At 42.9% G+C, this 19635-nt stretch overlaps 1 protein-coding gene across 3 annotated transcripts in view; it reads right to left on the reverse strand.

Moving 5' to 3' along the window:
- ezh2 (enhancer of zeste 2 polycomb repressive complex 2 subunit) overlaps positions 1 to 19635 on the reverse strand; it is a 113399-nt gene that overhangs the window by 44282 nt on the left and 49482 nt on the right. For all 3 annotated transcript variants that reach the window (XM_078538605.1, XM_078538602.1, XM_078538604.1), the window contains 3 exons: positions 14317 to 14408; positions 12679 to 12919; positions 4879 to 5045 (listed from right to left, as the gene is read on the reverse strand). In XM_078538605.1, the coding sequence (XP_078394731.1) occupies positions 4879 to 5045; positions 12679 to 12919; positions 14317 to 14408 (500 nt within the window). The remainder of the gene's footprint in view (positions 1 to 4878; positions 5046 to 12678; positions 12920 to 14316; positions 14409 to 19635) is intronic.

Raw genomic sequence — 19635 nt, forward strand, 5'->3', positions numbered from 1 at the left:
TGTGAAAATTAGCAGTATATTAGGAAATAGAGATAGTTTAAGTAAGTTATATTTGTATTTGTGGGTGTTAGGAATAAATTTTAGTTTTAATATTTAAGTTTGATTTGTACATCTGTATGTGTGTGTTCAGAAAAGGTCAAATTGAGTTTTAGTTTCACTTTAAAAGGTGCCTGCATTTCTAATGAGAGTTTTACGCCTGTTGAAGCTAAGTTAAACAAACAAGAGTAGAGAAACTGGGCTGTTGCCTAGCAACAAGGGTCCAGAGAGGCAGGTCCCTCCCACAGACACACAAAGAAGAAACTAGAAACACCAGTTTGATTTGGAAGCTGGTTGAGTTCAGTTGATTTTGAAAGTAGCTGCCAGGAGAGACTGGAGAAAAAGAGACAGATAGCCAGTCCCAAGCTAAAGGAAAGGTCCCAAAATCCAGGGGAGTTGAACAGGAGAAAGTCCCAAGTCCCAGGAAGGACAGGAACCTGAAAAAGGTCCTGTTAAGTGAAGAGTGAGGGGCAGAGAGAAAGGCACCAAGCTTCAGATCTAAAGAGACAAAAGCAAGATCTGCTTACAAGAGGCCAGAAGGTCCAAAGAGACAGCTGAAGGTCTGTAACTCTTTGCTAAGGGCATGTGAAGCAGTGGTGTACTGTTGATGGCCGAGTCAGTGAGAGTGCGTGGAAAGTAGCTTGAATGCATGCGGTGACCCAGGGGTGGGGGGAAGAGTTGAGGAGAGATCCATAGCATCTGGCTGAGGTGGCATCTGTCACTTGGTTTCAGAGCGTGGTGTATCTGAACACAGGTTGCCTTACTTACGGTGTACTTACTGTGAACATTAGAGCATAAAGATAGTTTTTGTAACTTGTGTTATCCTTACAAATCTGTATATATGTCAAGGTATAGTCGTGGGTGAAGGAATGTTGTAATATAGTTCATCTTTTCTTGTTTAATAAAATGTTTTGTGCTTTTGTTAAAAGTTCCTTAGCTGACTCTAGTGATTCTGTTCAGTAGCCCCTCTCCACCTATCTAAACAAACAAATTAGAAGTTAGGATCTATCAAGCGGGGTTCCACTCTGAGATCAGTGGTAACATAAACTGGGGATTATAACAGGTAGGCTAAAAGATTGGACAGAATTAAAAGACCCAACGAAGAATGACAAAAAAAATTAATGAGCGAGAAATTAGAGTAGGAGCCAAAACTAGCTAGAAATGCAAAAGCAGATAGTATTTAAAAAAGGAAAAAAAAGTAAAGTGAGCTTTGGTCCTCTAGAGTGTGCCTGGGAAATTAATAATTTGAAATAAGAAAATGGAAGACACACTGAATAGGTACTTTGTGTCTTTCTTCGCTGTAGAAGATTGCATCAGATCAAAGGAAGTGGCTTGTAAGGTTACCAGAAAAAGTGGTAAGCCCGAGGATTGGGAGCAATTTAGAATCCAGCAAAGGAGGACCAAGAAACTGATAAAGGGAAGAGAGAATATGAATGCAAGCTAGCGAGTAACATAATGGCGGACTGTAAAAGCTTCTTTAGGCATGTAAAAATTAGCAAAGACAAAAGTGGGTTCATTAGAAGTGGACACAAGAGAATTTATAATAGAGGATAAGGAAGTGGCAGAGAAAATAAACAATTACTTAATAAAGGAGAACCAACGGATATGGTGTATTTGGATTTTCATGAGGCTTTCGATAAGGACCCACTCAGGGGCTTAATAAACAAAATTAGAGCACATGAGATTGGGGGTAATAGACTGCTATGGATGGAGAATTAGTTAACAGACAGAAAACCGAGAATAGGATTAAACGGGTCATTCGCAAGATGGCAGGCTGTTACTAGTGGGGTCCCACAAGGATCAGTGCTTGGGCCCAAGCTATTCACGATCTATATAAATGATCTGATGTGGGGACCAAATGTAATAATTCCAAATTTGCTGATAACACAAACGAGGTGGGAATGCAAGTTGAGAAGGATTTAGATATGCTAAGTGAATGGGCAAGAACACGGCAGATAGAATATGTGAATAAGCGTTACCCACTTGTTGAAAAACAGAAAGGCAGAGTATTTCTTAAATGGTGAGAGGTAGGGAAGTGTCGATGTGCAAAGGGACCAGGCTGTCCTTGTTCATGGGTCACTAAAAACTAAGCATGCAGGTTCAGCAAGCATTGAGGAAGGTAAATGGTATGTTGGCCTTCATCGCAAGGGGATATGAATACAAGAGTCTTGCTGCAATTGTATAAAACCTTGGTGAGACCACGACTGGAGTATTGTGTATAGTTTTGGTCTCCTTATCTAGGAAGGGTGTACTTGCCATAGACAGAGTGCAACAGAGGTTTACCAGACTAATTCCTGGGATGGTGGGATTGTCTTATTAGGAGAGATTGAAGAAACTGGGCCCAAGTTGAGGGATGAGAGGTGATCACATTGAAACTTACAAAATTCTTACAGGACATGACCAGGTAGATGTGGATAGGATACTTTCCTTCGCCCGTGAGTCTAGAACCACGGGAAACAAACAGTCTCAGGATAAGAGGCAGGCCATTTAAGGCTGAGGCGAGGAAGAATTTCTTCACTCAGAGTGGCGAATCTGTGGAATTTATATCCCAGAGGACTTTGGAAGCCCAATCATTGAGCGCGTTCAAGACAGAAATCGATAAGATTACTGGATACTAATGGCATCATGGGATAGTGGGGGAAAGTGGCGTAAAAGGTAGATGATCACTCATGATCTGTTTGAATAGTGCAGCATGCTCCATGGGCCAAATGCTCCTATTTCCTATGATCCCAGAAGATACAAATAACTTCCCAGAAATACTTGTAAATCAAGAGGTGAAAGGGAGGGAGGAACAGAAAACAATTATAATCATCAATGAAAAGGTACTGAGAAAACTATTAGAACTAAAGGTTAACAAGTCCCCCAGGACCTGATGGACCTAGGGTTTTAACAGAAGTGGCTCCTGAGATAGTAGTCCCATTGTAATTTTCCAAAATTCCATTGGTTATGGAAAGGTCCCAACAGATTGGAAAAAAGTGAATGTCGCTCCTCTATTCAAGAAAGGAAGGAGGCAGAAAGCAGAAACTACAGGCCAGTTAGCCTAACATCTGCTATAGGGAAAATGCTACGATCCATTATTAAAGCGGTTATAACAGGACAAAACTCAATGTGATCATGCATAGTCAACATGGTCTTGTGAAAGGGAAACAGTATTTGACTAACTTTAAGGGTTCTTAGAGGAAGTAACAAGCAAGATGGATAAAGGAAAGCCTGTAGATGTGGTGTATTTGGATTTCCAAAAGGCATTTGTTAAGGTGACACATCAAAAGTTACCACACAGAATAAGAGCTCATGGTATAGGGGCTAGCATATTAGCATGGATAAAGGATTGGTTAGCCAACAGTAGGGATAAATGGGCCATTTTCAGGTTGGCAAGTTGTTACCAGTGGAGTACCATAGGGATCACTGCTGTGCCCTCAACTATTTACAGTCCATATCAATTACTTGGATGAAGGGACCAAACGTATAGTTGCTAAATTTTCTGATGATACAAGGATGGGTAGGAGAGTAATTGCGAAGAGGACAAGAGTCTAGTAAGGTTCAGAGAGTAGACAAAAAATTTAGCAGATGGAGTATAATGTGGGAAGATGTGAACTTGTCCACAGGAAGAATAGAAAAGTGGTATATTATTTAAATGGAACGAGACAGAAGAACTCTGTACAGGGGGATCTGGGTGTCCTGGTGCACGAATCACAAAAAGTAAACATATCAATACAGCAAGTGATTAGGAAGACAAATGAAATATTGGCATTTATTACAAAGGGAACAGAGTACAAAAGTAGGGGCGTGTTATTACAGCTGTATAGAGCCTTAGTGGGGCCACATCTGGTATACTCAGTACAGCTTTGGTCTCCTTAAGGATATAATGCCATTAAAAGCAGTTCAGAGAAGATTTATTCGACTGATTCCTGGGACAAAGAGCTTATTTTATGAGAAAGGTTGGATAGCTTGGACCTGGAGTTTAGAAAAATGAGGTGATCTTATTGAGACATAAGATCCTGAGCGGATTTGGACAGGGTGGATGTTGAGAAGGTGTTTCCCCTTGTGGGAGAGATTAGAACAAGGGAATATAGTTTAAAAACAAGAGGTCTCCCTTTTAAGACAGGTTTGGAGAGAAATTTTTTCTCTCAAGAGGGCTGTTAGCCTGTGGAATTCTCTTGCCCAGACAGCAGCGGAAGGCAGGGTCATTGACTCCCTTACCAATCAAGAATTTATCTAACTCAGCCTTAAAAATACTGAAAGGTTATAGGGGGTAGACAGGAAAGTAGAATTGAGGTCACAATCAGATCAGCCATGATCTTATCAAATGCTGGAGCAGGGTCGAGGGGCCAACTGCCCTACTTCTATTCTGAATTTTTGTGTATAGTTCATACTGAATAAGATTTGCTTGTTAATTCATGGTTAATTTGTGTTGTTTCCGATCCATATTAAAGTGATTCTGATTCATGTTAAAGTAAAGTTACAAATTGTGAAATCTTGTCTGGCAATTTCTTCATTCGGGGTAGTTCAGTAAATATGGTTATTTTGGTTAACAGATCCCCACGTGCATAGCCTTCACGCCTGAAACTCCAACACAGTTTAAATACTTATAAAAAAAACAGACAATTTGATTATCAATTGTAGGTATTGTGTAAACTATAATTAGTGCAAGCACTCCTAAAATTTCGGCCATTCAAGTAGTATACACACTGGTTCGATGCCTTCCAAAAATAGTATTTTCTGAAAAAGAATATGTCTTTTTTACTTTAAGGGCATTATGCATCTTTGGGAATATTTTTCCAAAGTGCAGAATAAGTCCCTCATCTAGTTTTACTGACTTTGCAATGAATTATTGATTTTTACCTGTCCACATGTTTTGGTTCCCAATAACTTAGCTATAGCACAGAAGTTATTGTAGTAAGTGCCATGTAGAACTCGGAACAGCGAGGCTTCAGCTCCACTCCACTCCACATCAGAAAGATCAGATGTCAACTTCATCTTAACAGGGGTTTGACATCTGGAGTTTGCCTCTGGATGAAAATAGTAAAAGCTTATAATCAGAAAAAAGGTTTTGTATTGAAAATTTAATAAACCGCAGACTAGTGGGATGTGAAAAAAAAATAGCGATCTTATATATTCAGATTTAGCTTTTGCTTCAAATGTTATGGTAGGCAAAGGTCAAAAAAAGGCCCAATATTTGTTCATCTATTCTTACTGATGAACACATTACTAAATCAAACTGGGGGCTGTAATTAATTAAGCCATTCATTTTGAAAGGGGTGCACAATGCATTTTTAAGATCCACATCATAATTTATATGTGACAGGTGGGACAAAGTAAAGTTAAGGTCAGCACAAGCTTCATAGGCCTTCATAAATATTAAACATGGAAGAAGCAGAATATATTAACCCAGTAAAAATCAAACTTATAAAGTTTGAGGGCGCATTAGATTGCCTTCTCATCTGGCTTCAAAGAAGCTGAAAACAGTCTGAGCATTACTCTCTTCACAACCACAGTTCATAATGTCAAAAAAAAGGGTAGTCTGGTAATTGGAATATAATGCAATTATCACTCAAACATGAATGATAGGACAAGTGGCACAATTATTGCTATAACCACAAGATTTGTCCAAGAATGTAGGTAGCAATACTAAATACCCAATGCTTGCTCAAGTTAAAACAAGAATGAAATGTTTATATTGGACTGAAATGTGATCCATAAGAGCAACCTGTATGAGACTTAACACCGAAATAAATATTTGATTTCCAACTGAATATGCAAAGCTGTTTTTCTGATGTGCCATTATTCAAATTCGATTGCCTAGAGATACTACACTGTGACCAAAGATTGGCAGCTCTGTCAAAAATCCTGAGTTTCAATGTATTCAAGAAATGCAGAGTATAGCATTGCGACAACTATTTCAGGGCTGGCATCTGGAATGATCTGTCTCCCCCAATTCCTGAGAAATTTCTACTTGGAGAAAACCCAGAATCAGTGTAGATAGTAAACACAGATAGCCTGCAGGCCTATGTGAGGAAGAGATTGCTACTAAAATAAACAGTCCCATTAGTCAGAACAACAAGAGCTGCTGGATAAGATGGACGGTGGGGAAGGGGGTGAGAAAAGTATCAGCAACAACATTTTAATTACTTGCAATGGTATGCACCATCTATCATCTGATTATTTACCTTAACCTGGATTTTCTAACTGAATTATAGACTGGTTACAGCACAGGAGGCAGCCATTTGACCCATCCTTTCCATGCTTGCTCTCTGAGAGTGCTACTTGGCAAGTCCCACCCCCGTCTTTTCCTTGTAGCCTTGCAAACTTTTCTCTTCAGATAATTCAATTTCCTTTTGAAATCCAGGATTGCATCAGTCTCCAAGATAATCCCAGGCACTGCATTCAGAGATCCTAGCCAATTGCTGCAAAAACGTCTTGCCTCTGGTCCTTTTGTCATTCCTTAATCAGTATCCTCTGGTTTTCGACTCTTCCACCAAGTGGAAGTTTCATTCAGACCTCTCATGAGTTTAACAAATCTCCTCTCACCTTTCTCTTCTCCAAGGGGAACAGTCCCAGCTTCGCCTATCTATTCATGTAATTGAACTCTCTAATCCTCAGAACCATTCTGGTTAATCTTTTCTGCACCCTCTCCAATGGCTTCGTATCTTTTCTAAATTGGAATTGACAATACTCTAGTTGAGGCTAAACCAGCGTTTTATAAAAGTCGAGCATTACTTCCTTACTTTTGCACTCCACGCCCAGGATCTCATCTGTCTTATTCACCGCTTGCTCAGCCTGCCTCGTCACCTTCAACAATTTGTGCACATGTACCCTTGGGTCCCTGTGCACCTGCATGTGCTTTATAATTGTACCTTATAGTTTATCTTTCCTTTTCTCATTCTTCCGGCTCAAATGCATCACTGCATACTTCTCTGGATCAAATTTCATCTTCCATGCGTCCACCCATTTCATCAGCCTATGTCCCCTTGAAGACCCCCTCAAAGTTCACAGTACTTCCAGGTTTTGTCTCATGTGCAAATTTTGGTGCCCTGCACATGCAAGTTTAGGTCAATAATCTAGAAAAAACAGTAGTCCCAACAATGATCCCTGAGGAGCCCCACTATATACCTTCCTCCAGGCGGAAAAACAACCATTCACCACTGTTTCCTCTAACTCAACTTTATATCCATTCTACCACTGTCCCTTTTTATCCATTGGCTTCAGCTTTGCTGACAAGCCTGTTATGTGGCACTTTATTTAGTCCTAGATTATCATTTCTAAAAAACGTTCCCACCATTGAGGTTAAACCAACTGGCCTGCAGTTGTTGGGTTTATCCTTGTTCTATTTTTTGAATAACGGGGTGACGTTTGCAATTCTCCGGTCATCCGGTACCACTTCTGTGTATAAGGAGGACTGGAAGATTAGAAGATGGCCAATGATTTTGCAATTAGAGGGTAGAAGTGCAGGTGCATTCCTTGCTTTCCAAGTGCTGATTTTTTAATATTCATTCATGGGATGTGGGCGTTATTGGCTAAGCCAGCGTTTATTGCTGGCCTAGCCAGCAGAAGTTAGTGGTGAGCAGCCTTCTTGAACCACTGCAGTACATGCAGTGTAGGTACATCCACAGTGCTGTTAGGGAGGGAGTTCTAGGATTTTGACCCAGCGACAGTGAAGGAACGGTGGTATATTTCCAAGTAAGGATGCTGAGTTCTTAGAAGGGAACTTCCAGGTGGTGTTCCCATCTGTCTGCTGCTCTTATCCATCTAGATTTGGAAGGTGCTGTCTAAAGAGGCTTAGTGAATTGCTACAGTGCATCTTGTAAGTGATACACACTGCTGCCACTGTGCATTGGTGGTGGGGAGAGAATGCTTATGGATGGGGTGCCAATCAAGTGAACTGAGTTGTCCTGGATGGTGTCAAGCTTCTTGAGTGTTGGAGCTGTGCTCATGCAGGCAAGTGGAGAGTATTCCATCACACTCCTGACTTGTGTCTGTGGACAAGCTTTGAGGAGTTAGGAATGAGTTACTCGCCAGAGGATTCCTAGCCTCTGACCTGCTCTTGTAGCCATGGTTATATGGCTCGTCCAGTTCAGTTTCTGGTCAATGGTAACCCTCAAGATGTTAATAGTAGGGTATTCAAGGATAATAATGCCGTTGAATTTCATGGGGAGATGGTTAGATTTTCTCTTGTTGGAGATGGTCATTGTCTGGCACTTGTGTAGCGCGAATGTTACTTGCCACTTGTCAGCCCAAACCTGGATATTGTCCAGGTCTTGCTGCATTTGGACATGGAATGCTTCAGTATCGGAGGAATCGCAAATAGTGCAATCATCAGCGAACATCCCTGCTCTTGACCTTATGATGGAAGGTCATTGATGAAGCAGCTGAAGATGGTTGCACCGAGGACACTACCCTGAGGAACTCCTGCAGTGATGTCCTGGAGCTGAGATGACTGACTTCCAACAACCACAATCATCTTCCTTTGTGCTAGGTATGACTCCAACCAGTGTAGAGATTTCCCCTGATTCTCATTGACTCCAGTTTTGCTAGGGCTCCTTGATGCCATGTTCGGTCAAATGCTGCCTTGATGACAAAGGCAGTCACTCACACCTCACCTCGGGAGCTCAGCTCTTTTGTCCATGCTTGAACCAAGGCTGTAATGAGGTCAGGAGCTGAGTGGCCCTGGTGGAGCCCAAACTGGGTGTCAGTGAGCAGGTTATGGCTAAACAAGTGCCGCTTGATAGCACTGTTGATGACCCCTTCCATTACTTTACTGGTGACCGAGAGTAGGTTGACGGGCGATAATCGGCCGGGATGGATTTGTCCTGCTTTTCATGAACAAGCCATACCTGGGCAATTTTCCACATAACTGGGGAGATGCCAGTGTTGTAGCTATACTGGAACAGTTTGGCTAGGAGCTCGGCAAGATCTGGAGCACAAGTCTTCAGTGCTATTGCCGTAATATTGTCAGGGTGCATAACCTTTGCTCTATCCAGTGCTTTCAGCCGTTTCTTGGTATCATGTGGAGTGAATCGAATTGGTTGAAGACTGGCATGTGATGCTGGGGACCTCAGGAGGAGGCTGAAATCGATCATCCACTGGGCACTTCTGGCTGAAGATTGCTGTGAATGCTTCAGCCTTATCTTTTGCACCGATGTGCTGGGCTCCCCCATCATTCAGGATGGCTATATTTGTGGAGCCTCCTCCTCCAATGAGTTGTATCATTGTCCACCACCAATCACTGCTGGATGTGGCAGGACTGCAGAGCTTAGATCTGATCCATCGGTTGTGGGATCCCTTAGCTCCGTTTATCACTTACTGCTTATGCTTTTTGGCATGCAAGTAGTCCTGTGTTTATAGCTTCACCAGGTTGACACCTCATTTTTGGGTATGCCTGGTGCTGCTCCTGGCATGCTCTCCTGCATTCTTCATTGAACTAGGGTTGATCCCCTGGCTTGATGGTAACGGTAGAGTAGGGGATACGCCAGGCCATGAGGTTACAGATTGTGTTCGAATTCTGCTGCTGATGATGGTGCACAGCGCCTTAGTCTCAAGTTGCTAGCTCTGTTCGAAATCTATCCCATTTAGCACAGTGGTCATGCGATAGAGGGTATCCTCAATGTGAAGGCGGGACTCCATCTCTACAACGGCTATGCGGTGATCACTCTTACTGATACTGTCATGGACAGATGCATCTGCAGCAGATAGGTTCGTGGGGATGAGGTCAAGTATGTTTTTCCCTCTTGCTGGTTCCCTCACCACCTGCCACAGACCCAGTCTAGCAATTATGTCATTTAGGGCTCAGCCAGCTTGGTCAGTAGTGGTACTACCGAGCCACACTTGATGATGGGCATTGAAGTCTCCCACCCAGAGTACATTATGCACCCTTGCCACCCTCAGCACTTCCTCCAAGTGATGTTCAACATGGAGGATCACTGACTCATCCACTGAGAGAGTGCAGTTTGTGGTAAATCAGCAGGTTCCTTGGCCATGTTTGACCTGATGCCAGAGGTGTCATGGGATCCAGAGTTGGTGTTGATGATTCCCAGGGCAACTCTCCCCGACTGTATACCACTGTGATGCTACCTTTGCTGGGTCTGTTCTGTTGGCGGGACAGGGCATACCCAGGGATGGTGATATCTGGGACATTATCTGTAAGGTTTGATTCCGTGAGGATGACTATGTCAGGCTTGACTAGTCTGTGAGACAGCTCTCCCAATTTTGGCACTAGGCCCCCAGATGTTAGTAAGGGGTCGACAGGGCTGAGTTTGCCATTGTCGTTCCGACGCCTAGGTCGATGCCAGGTGTCCGTCCAGTTTAATTCCTTTGGGACTTTGTAGCGGTTTGATACAACTGAGTGGCTTACTGGCCATTTCGGAAGGCACTTAAGGGTCAACGACATTGCTGTGGGTCCGGAGACACATGTAGGCCAGACCAGGGAAGGATGGCAGATTTCCTTCCCTAAAGGGCATTGGTTTCATGGTCATCACTCGACTTTTAATTCCAGGTTTTTATTGAATTCAAATTCCACTACCTGTCATGGTGGGATTTGAACCCTGGTCCCCAGAACATTACTCTGGGTTTCTGGATTACTAATCCAGCGACAATTCCACTATGCCATCAGTCGTGAATGATATTGAACACTATGCAATCATCAAACATAACTATTTCTGAGCTTACGATGGAATGAAGGACATTGATGAAGCAGCTGAAGATGGTAGGGCCTAGGACACGACCCTGCGGAATGCCTGCAGCAATGTCCCTCAACCAGACTAGATTCCATACCCTTGCTACCCTCAGTGCTTCCAAGTGGTGTTCAACATTGAGCAGTACTGATTCATCAGCTGAGGGGAGGTGGTAGGTGATGATCAATAAGAGGTTTCCTTGCCCATGTTTGACCTGATTGCATGCGGTCAAAGTCAATTTTGAGGACTCCCAGGATAACTTCTCTCAACTGAATACCGGCGATATGTCCTGCCTGTGGGACAGGACATACCCAGAGATGGTGATGGAGGTGTCTGGGAGGTTGAAAGGCATGACTTACTGAGTATAATTATGGCAGGCTTTTGCTGTGGGACAGCTCTCCCAACTTTTGTACAGGCCTCCAGATGTTAGGAAGGAGGGCTTGGCAAGGTCAACTGGGCAGAGTGAGCTGTTGTGGATTTGTGCCTAGGTGAATGCCAGGTAGTCCATCCAGTTTTATTCCTTTTTGATTTTTCTGTAGCAGTTTGGTACCGCTCAGTGGCTTGCTAGACCAATTCAGAAAGGCAGTTAGGAGTCAACCACTTTGTGTGAGGCTAGAGACAACTGTAAGCCCTACCAGGCAAGGATAGCAGATTTCCCAGCCTGAAGTACATTAGTGAACGAAGATGGGTTTTTTTTTTGACAGTATGGTAGTTCTTGGTCACCATTACTCAGAATACCTTTAAATTCAATTAATTAATAAATCTAGAATTAAAATTCCACCAGCTCCAGTGGTAGGATTTGAATCCATGTCCCTAAAGCATTAACCTGGGTCTCTGGATAACAAATTCCAATAACATTAACCAAAAAGAGGGAATGAGGTAGTGGTAGAGCGGTTATTACAATACTAACTTCATTCTATAGACCACCAAATGCGAAACATACTTCTCTTGTGCAGTAAGGTTGGTTGAACTAGCAAGACATTTGCTGCTCCCAATGCAGTCTCCTCTACATTGGATAGACCAAACGCAGACTGGGTGACCGCTTTGCAGAACACCTTCGGTCTGTCCGCAAGCATGACCCAGACCTCCCTGTCGCTTTCCATTTCAACACACCACCCTGCTCTCATGCCCACATGTCCGTACTTGGCCTGCTGCAATGTTCAAGTGAAGCTCAACGCAAACTGGAGGAACAGCACCTCTTCTTCCGACTAGGCACTTTACAGTCTTCCGGACTTAATATTGTGTTCAACAATTTCAGATCATGAACTCTCTCCTCCATCCCCACCCCCTTTCTGATCCCCCCTTTTCTAATAATTTATATTTTATTTACAAATATATTTTTCTTTTCCCACCTATTTTAAAATTTATTTCGATCTATTGTTTCATCTCCACCTTTTAGCCCATTTCGATCCCTTCCCCCCACCCCACCCCCCACTAGGGCCATCTGCCACTAGCTTGCCTTGCTTGCTACCCTAAATGCCCCCATTAGCACATCCTTTAGATATCACCACCATCAACATCCCTCTGTCCTTTTGTCTATGACATCTTTGGCAGTCTCTTCTTGGCCTTCACCTATCACTGGCCCCCTATCGAGCTCCTCCTATCCCATCCCCCTCTATCAGCTTACATTTCATCTCATTTCTATATTTGTTAGTTCTGATGAAGGGTCATATGGGCTCGAAACGTCAACTGTATTCCTCTCCGCAGATGCTGTCAGACCTGAGTTTTTCCAGGTATTTTTGTTTTTGTTCAAGACATTTAATAGAATGCAATCACATTGCAACCCTGCTGCGAAAATAAAAAATCTAATTTTAGCTCAAAATTTTTAATCTCTGGCATATTTAACAACTTAATCCACCCTTTCTCTGTCCTGACGTTTGACTAGAACCACTCAACATTTTATCTTTTGATACAAGTGGCAAATAGTTTCTGTCTTTTCAATTTTGACTTTTAAAAAAAAGTCATTTTCCTTTACCAGAGGAGCTTGTGGTATCATCCTTTTTGTCCTCTTCATCTTTGTCATTTATCTCGCCTCCAGTATCTGTCCCAGCCTCTCTGTCACTGTCTGTATCTTTAGCCTCATATTGGTTTATTGTTGGTGTACTGGGTCGGCTTGTGCTATTTGGATGACGTCCTCTACGGCGCCCACCTGGACGCTTAGGTGGTGTTTTTATTCGCTCAGCTGTCAAGGCCACTGCAAAATCCTTCGCTCCATCCTAAAACAATATAAGCATAATATAGACTAAGGCTGATTTATTTGTGTCACCGTGGGGATGTATGCCTCGCACTTCTAATTATTGCATTGATATACTGCCTTTGACATAAAAACCATCAAGATGTTTTGCAAACAGAAAAAGATATGGAACTCAGAACTGACATGGAGTTAGATGAAGCAAGTTCTTTTACAAAACGGTTATCATGAAATGTAGTTTTGTGCTGATAATCCTTCATCCTTAAAGTTCTTTTTTCAATTAAGCCATCAGGACATGGTAGGCATCGCATCTTGGTTAAAAACAGTCCAGATAGGAAACTTTCAAGTCAACCTTCTAGAGTACCCATAACATATATTTTAACATCTTGAAGTTTCAAGTTTTAAAGTTAACTTTTAAATATATCATTTGCTTCAACATTAAAACACTACAAGATACCATTGCCAGTCCTTCAGCAAGAGTGCATCTAACTTAAAGTGGGCAGACATTAAATGTACCATACAGTAAACGTAGTTTTGTAGGTGGACAATTGTCAGAAATGGGCCAAGTTTTTGTAGCCCAGGAACCAATGAGGCTTTCAACTGAACTTATGCAAAACACAAGCTGGGAGTTGAAAGGAAATTATTCAAAGAGACAGGCATGATAACATGACTTCATGAATGTGTTGACCAAGATATAGCTGATGTAATCATATCACACAATGGTATGTGTTTGTTCAGATTTAAGTGGCATCTAGGTCGTTGAACTCCTGTGCCAAGCTGTAAATAGTACTTAAAGCTGCTTTAACAGCTGTGGTTCCATTACGCCTGGGTCAGCATCCCATCCCTTAGAAATGCTAGTCCCAAAACTGCTTCAGAGGGTAAAACTCATACACCAATCTGATGATGCTGATAAGACCAGAATACTCCCCGTCAAAACACCTTTTAAATGTCAATGTGCTATTTGCAAACCCAGGATGAGGAATTGATACAAGATTTAAGATCTTACAATCAAAAAAAAGTAGGGGGGTGGGGTTTGCATCAATCATTATTACGGGCGCTATACGAAGTGAGACTGCACTATTAGGGACAAAGGTACAACCTGCAAGGATAACTATGGACAGGATTGATCATCCACACTGATGGAACATATCCTGACCATCACTAAAGGAGGTGAGTGTTGTTTGAAAATTAAAATTTAGAAGTGAACAGCATGTGATTATTGACAAATTCAAGGGAGCAGGGTAATGACACTTGTATGTTAGCATGAGTATAATAAACAGTTAAAAGAATACCAAGTTATATTGAGTTGCCAGCCTTGACCATTTAATCCCAAATGGATGGGTTCAGGTTGGACTCGAGTGCAAGTGGGGAGATGAGGGTTCACCTGCCTACAATGTTAAACAGGGTGGAAAAGCCTCCTACCAGAAACAAACAGCAGTCTGGTCCACATTGTTCTGTCTCCGCTCTGGTCTCAGGAGTTTTACGTTTGTACGTATTAGGAGTAGCATGAAAAGCTGCATCAAAAACAAAATTCAGCACCAAGAATTCCTTGAGAAGTTTTAATATGGCAAGTCTAGACTAAATCTTTAACAAATTTAATCAGGCTTAACCAAAACTAAACAACTTTTTTCCCCAAACACAGAATGACAGGAATAATAGGCCGATAACTTTTTAAAATAAATTCAAATTCCCAGTAACCAACTTAATTGATTTGCACAAAAAGATTTAAAGTTTAAGAGTTTTACTGTAAAAAAAAAACTAAAAGCAACACTAACAAAATTATTTCAGTAGGCAATGTATACTCTAAACAATAGAAAAGATCCCCCAATTAACATTTAATACAACAATGGTTCTACTTTACCGTTCCTTAATAGGGCAGTTAATTTGCAAGGGACCAATCCAAAGGGATTCTCAGCACCTCTCCCCTTTCCCAGCCAGATAACTTCTAATTCCCCAAACTTACTTTAGGTCGGGTTACCCTGGAGTTCTCTCCCTCTAGCCAAAGCTAGACAAATCTTCCAGGTTCATTTAAACCTTCACAATCTTGGTCTCTTCAATCCAAGCATGAGCTCCCACCCACATTTTGTGTGGTGAATATAGACTTGGTGCCTCTATCCCTGCTCTCTCCTGGACTCTTGCAAACTGACCATGTCTGTGAGGTTCAGTGATATTTTTACAAAAACTAGTAACCCAACCTTACAATGGCTTGCTATAGACCCTTTCCCCTCTCAAAGCCCATCTCCCTTGCAATGTGAATCACATGGGCCTTATATCCAGGTAGAACTGTTAATTATCTATCTTCTAGAACCCCTAACTCCATAGACAGATTAAAGTATAATTGTTTATGAAATCTGGCATTTATGACACCTCATTGGGATTTGGAGACTAGGCGGAACCGTCCCAGATTTGCACAAAGTGCAGTAGTGGGCAGGAAAAAAGTCATTTGGCATGCGATGGCAGGTTTTCACACCGTATTGTCCAATTCCTGCCTCATTAATTATGCAGCCACAGAAAACAATCTCGCTAGCAGGCAGCCTCCAATTTGCCCACTGCACCACTTCCTCACACAAGGCGCCATATTTAAACTACAGCTGCGTGCACACTTCTCAATGCTTACAGCTAACGAGCCACGTGCTAGTGAACATAAGAATAGGGAGACTGAACAGTTCCAATACGTGGCTGGAGCAATGGAGTAGGAAGACGGGCTTTAGATTTCTGAGGTGTTGGGACCAGTTCTGGGGCTGGGGGGACCTGTACAAGGATGACGGGTTACACCATAACAGGACTGGGACTAATGTCCTCGCAGTGAGGTTTGCTAGTGCTGTTTGGGGAGGGTTTAAACTACACTGGCAGGGGAATGGGAACCTGACAGGAAATTCAGAGTGGAGGGGAGAAAAACTGGCAGTGGGAAGTAAAGAGGTATCAACTGAGAATGAGAACATATCAGAGAGTAGCATCAAGGTAGATAGAATACTTGGAAAGTTTGATAGAATTAGAGTAGGCAACACTAAGTCATTAGATGGGGTCAGAGTAAGGGGGGAAAAGTGAAAAAAGCCTATATCAGGGGTAATGTGTATGTATGTGAACACACAGAGTGTGGTTAATAAGATTGGTGAACTGCAGGCACAGACTGACAAATGGAATTATGGTGTTATTGCTATAACAGAAACCTGGCTCAAAGAAGAGCAGGACATTAAATATTCCTGGGTACAAGGCGTTAGGAGAGACAGGAAAGGAAGAAGGGCAGGGGTAGTGATTGATGAAAGATGGCATTATAGTACTGGAGAGAGAGGATGTTCCAGATGGGGTCATGGTCGGAATCTCTCTGGCTAGAGGTAAGGAATGAATATGGTGCAATAACATTGACTGGTATCATATAAAAAGACCACCAACTAGTCGAAGGGATGTGGATTATAGAGTAACCATAATGGGGGACTTCAATTATCCAAATATAGATTGGGACAGAAATATTACAAAAGGACAAGAGTGGCAAGAGTTCCTGGAACATCATCAAGATAATTTTCTGCAGCAGTATATTTCCGGTTCAATGAGAGGACATGCATTTTTGGGCCTGGTTCTGGGAAATGAGTTGGTCAAAGTGGATCAAATATCATTGATCCAGACAGCCTCTAGCAGACAGTAATCATTATATCATAAGGTTTAGGTTGGTCATGGAAAATGACAGGGCACAATCCAGAGCAGAAATAATTTATTAGGGAAAGCCAACTTTGATGGGATGAGTATGCATCCGAGTCAAGTGAGTTGGAACCAAATGTTCGCAGAAAAGGTGGTGGCTGAACAATGGGTCACCTTCAAAGAAAAAGTATTGCAGGCAATGTCAAGGTATATTCCCTTGAAGGGAAAAGGTAGGACAAATAAATCCAGAGCACCCTGGTTGACGAGAGAGATTGAGGTGAAGATGAAAAGGAAGAAGTGCACGTATGACAGATGTCAGGTAAAAAATACAATGGAGAATCAGGCTGAATATAGAAGGACCAGAGGAGAAGCGAAGAAGCTAATAAGAAAAGCAATAAGCGAGCCTGAAAAGAGGCTGGCAGCAAAGGGAATCCCAAGGTCTTCTATAAGTATGTAAATAATAAAATGCTGGTAAAGAGACATTAGAGTCAATTAGGGACAAAAGAAAAAGGGGACTTGCATGTGGAGGTTGGAGAAATAGCAGAAGTATTGAACGAGTACTTTGCATCTGTCTATACAAAGGAAGAAAATGCTACCCAGGCCGAGGTGAGGGGGGGGGGGGGGGTAACCGGTACACTAGTAGAATTTACAATTGAGGAGGTGATGGTGTTAGAAAGGCTATCTTTACTTAAAATAGATAAAGTACCAGGGCCAGATGAGATGCAACTACAGGCCAGTCAGTTTTACCTCAGTGGCAGGGAAACTTCTGGAAACTACAGTACAGGATAAAATCAATAGTCACTTAGACAAGTGCAGGATAATTAAGGAAAACTAGCATGGGTTCATTAAGGAAAAACCATGTTCAACTAACTTGGGAGTTTTTTGAGGTAGTAACAGAGAAGATTGATAAGGGAGACACTGTTGATGTTATGTATATGGATTTTAAAAAGGTATTTGATACAGTGCCACATGTCAGACTTGAGAGCAAAATTCTAGGTCATGGAATAAGAGGGAAAGTAGGCACTTGGATAAGCAATTGGCTGAGTGACAGGAAACAGAGCAGTGATAAATGGCAGTTTTTCAGATTGGAGGAAGGTTTGTAGTGGAGGTCCCCAGGGGTCAGTGTTGGGACCCTTGCTCTTCCTGATATATATCTTAATGACCTAGACTGCGGTGTGCAGGGCATGATTTCAAAATTTGCAGATGATACGAAGATTGGAGATGTCATCAACTGTGATGAGGATAGTCTTGAACTTCAAAAGGACATAGACATGTTGGTGGATTGGGCAGACAAGTGGCAGAAGAAATTCAATGCAGAGAAATGCAAGGTGATCCATTTTGGCACGAAGAATATGGTGAGACAGTATAAAATAAAGGGAGAGACTCTAAACAAGGTACAGGAACATAGCGACCTCAGTGTATAGGTACATAATTCATTGGCAGAGCATGTTGAGAGAGCAGTTAGTAAAGCATATATCCTAGGTTTTATTAGTAGGAGCACTGAGTACAAGAGTAAGGAGGTCATGTTGAACTTGCATAAGATGCTAGTTAGGCCTCATCTGGAATACTGCGTCCTGCTGTGTGTGCCATACTTGAGGGAGGAAGTGAAGGCATTGAAGAGATTCACAAGAATGATTCCAGGGATAAACAACTGCAGCTATGAGGATAGACCGGAAAGGTTGGGACTCTTTTCCTTGGAGAAAAGGCTGAGAGGAGGCTTGATAAAGGTATTCAAGATCCTGAGGGATATGAACAAGGTTCCCACTCAAGAGAACACATTCAAAATAATTGGCAAAAGGAGTAAATGTGATGTGAGGAAATTTTTTTCCACCCAGAGGGTGGTTGGAGTCTGAAACAAACTTCCTGAAAGGATGGAGGAGGTAGATTTGATCAAGGTATTCAAAAGGGAAATGAATGTGCAAGGTTACGGGGATAAGGGGCAGGGGAGTGGGACTAGATGGAATGCTCTTTCAGAGAGCCAGTACAGACTCGATGGGCCAAATGGCCTCCTTCTGTACTATAAAGATTCTGTGATTCTGAGGAGAGCACCAGTGAAGACATGGCCCCAAAAGCCAAGAAGGGTGCAGCACCCCGATTCAGTGATGCATCCCTGAGACGCTTTATGGATGCCATGGAGGCTCACCACAACATTTCCTAGCCCCACTCTAGCCGTAGGAGGCCCATCAGTCTCATCACTCTGGCTTGGTAGGTGGTGGCCAGTGCCAATGCTGCACACAAGCGGTTGGCCATCCAGTGCAGGAAATGAATGAATGATCTCATCTGTGTCGCCAGGCTAAGGCGGCCATCTTATCACTCCAAACTCTCACTCAAGGTCATCACATATTCACTGGCATCTCACTTACTGCCAGCTCAAGAGGCATCACCACTCTTTCCCTGTCTCTCACATACACACTCTCGCATCTCCATCTGGCCTCATCTCCTCTGGAGACCGCCTTCTCAGCCCTCACCATCTTGAGGCCACTTGCACAGATCAACATGTGCCCCACACACACCCTGGGATGCCCCCTTCCCCAGTACAGCCCTCACCCTGGAGTCTCTTCCCTTGCCTGAGGCCACTTCTCCCCCTTCCCCAAGCAAGCCCTAGACCTACAGCTGTTGAAAAGCCAACCCTGCCTTATGGCTAGTTTGGTAGGTAGAAACCTGACCATGAGCCCCCCTAAAAGTGATGTGGTGCTGCCTGCAAAGCCTGGCATTGATGACCACGAGTGCTGCCTGAAGCAAGGTAGGCAAACAAACCTCAAAGTCCTGAGCGAAGTGCAGCTCGCTTGGTGCGCATCGCTTAAGTACGGTTGTGAACTAGGTTGGCGTGACCCGGACGATCCAGCATGGGGGATGATTCCTGCGAGCAGGGCTTATAATGAGATGCATATGTATTTAAATGATGTCCCTGATATGCGGCAGCGGGAAATGCGGCTCACCACTGACAGGCAGAGCAGACGATCGCAAACTGGTTTGACAACAGCGTGAAACCGATTTTTGGCCTTCTTGGCCATATTGTCCGCTCACGCCAAACACCAACAGGGACAGAAAATTCTGCCCTAAAAGAGAGTCTATCCACCGACAGCGTAGCTGCTCGTCAGTGTT

This window comes from Cetorhinus maximus, chromosome 3 (genome assembly GCF_964194155.1).
Source record: "Cetorhinus maximus chromosome 3, sCetMax3.hap1.1, whole genome shotgun sequence".
In the NCBI taxonomy this organism is placed as follows: Eukaryota; Metazoa; Chordata; class Chondrichthyes; order Lamniformes; family Cetorhinidae; genus Cetorhinus; species Cetorhinus maximus.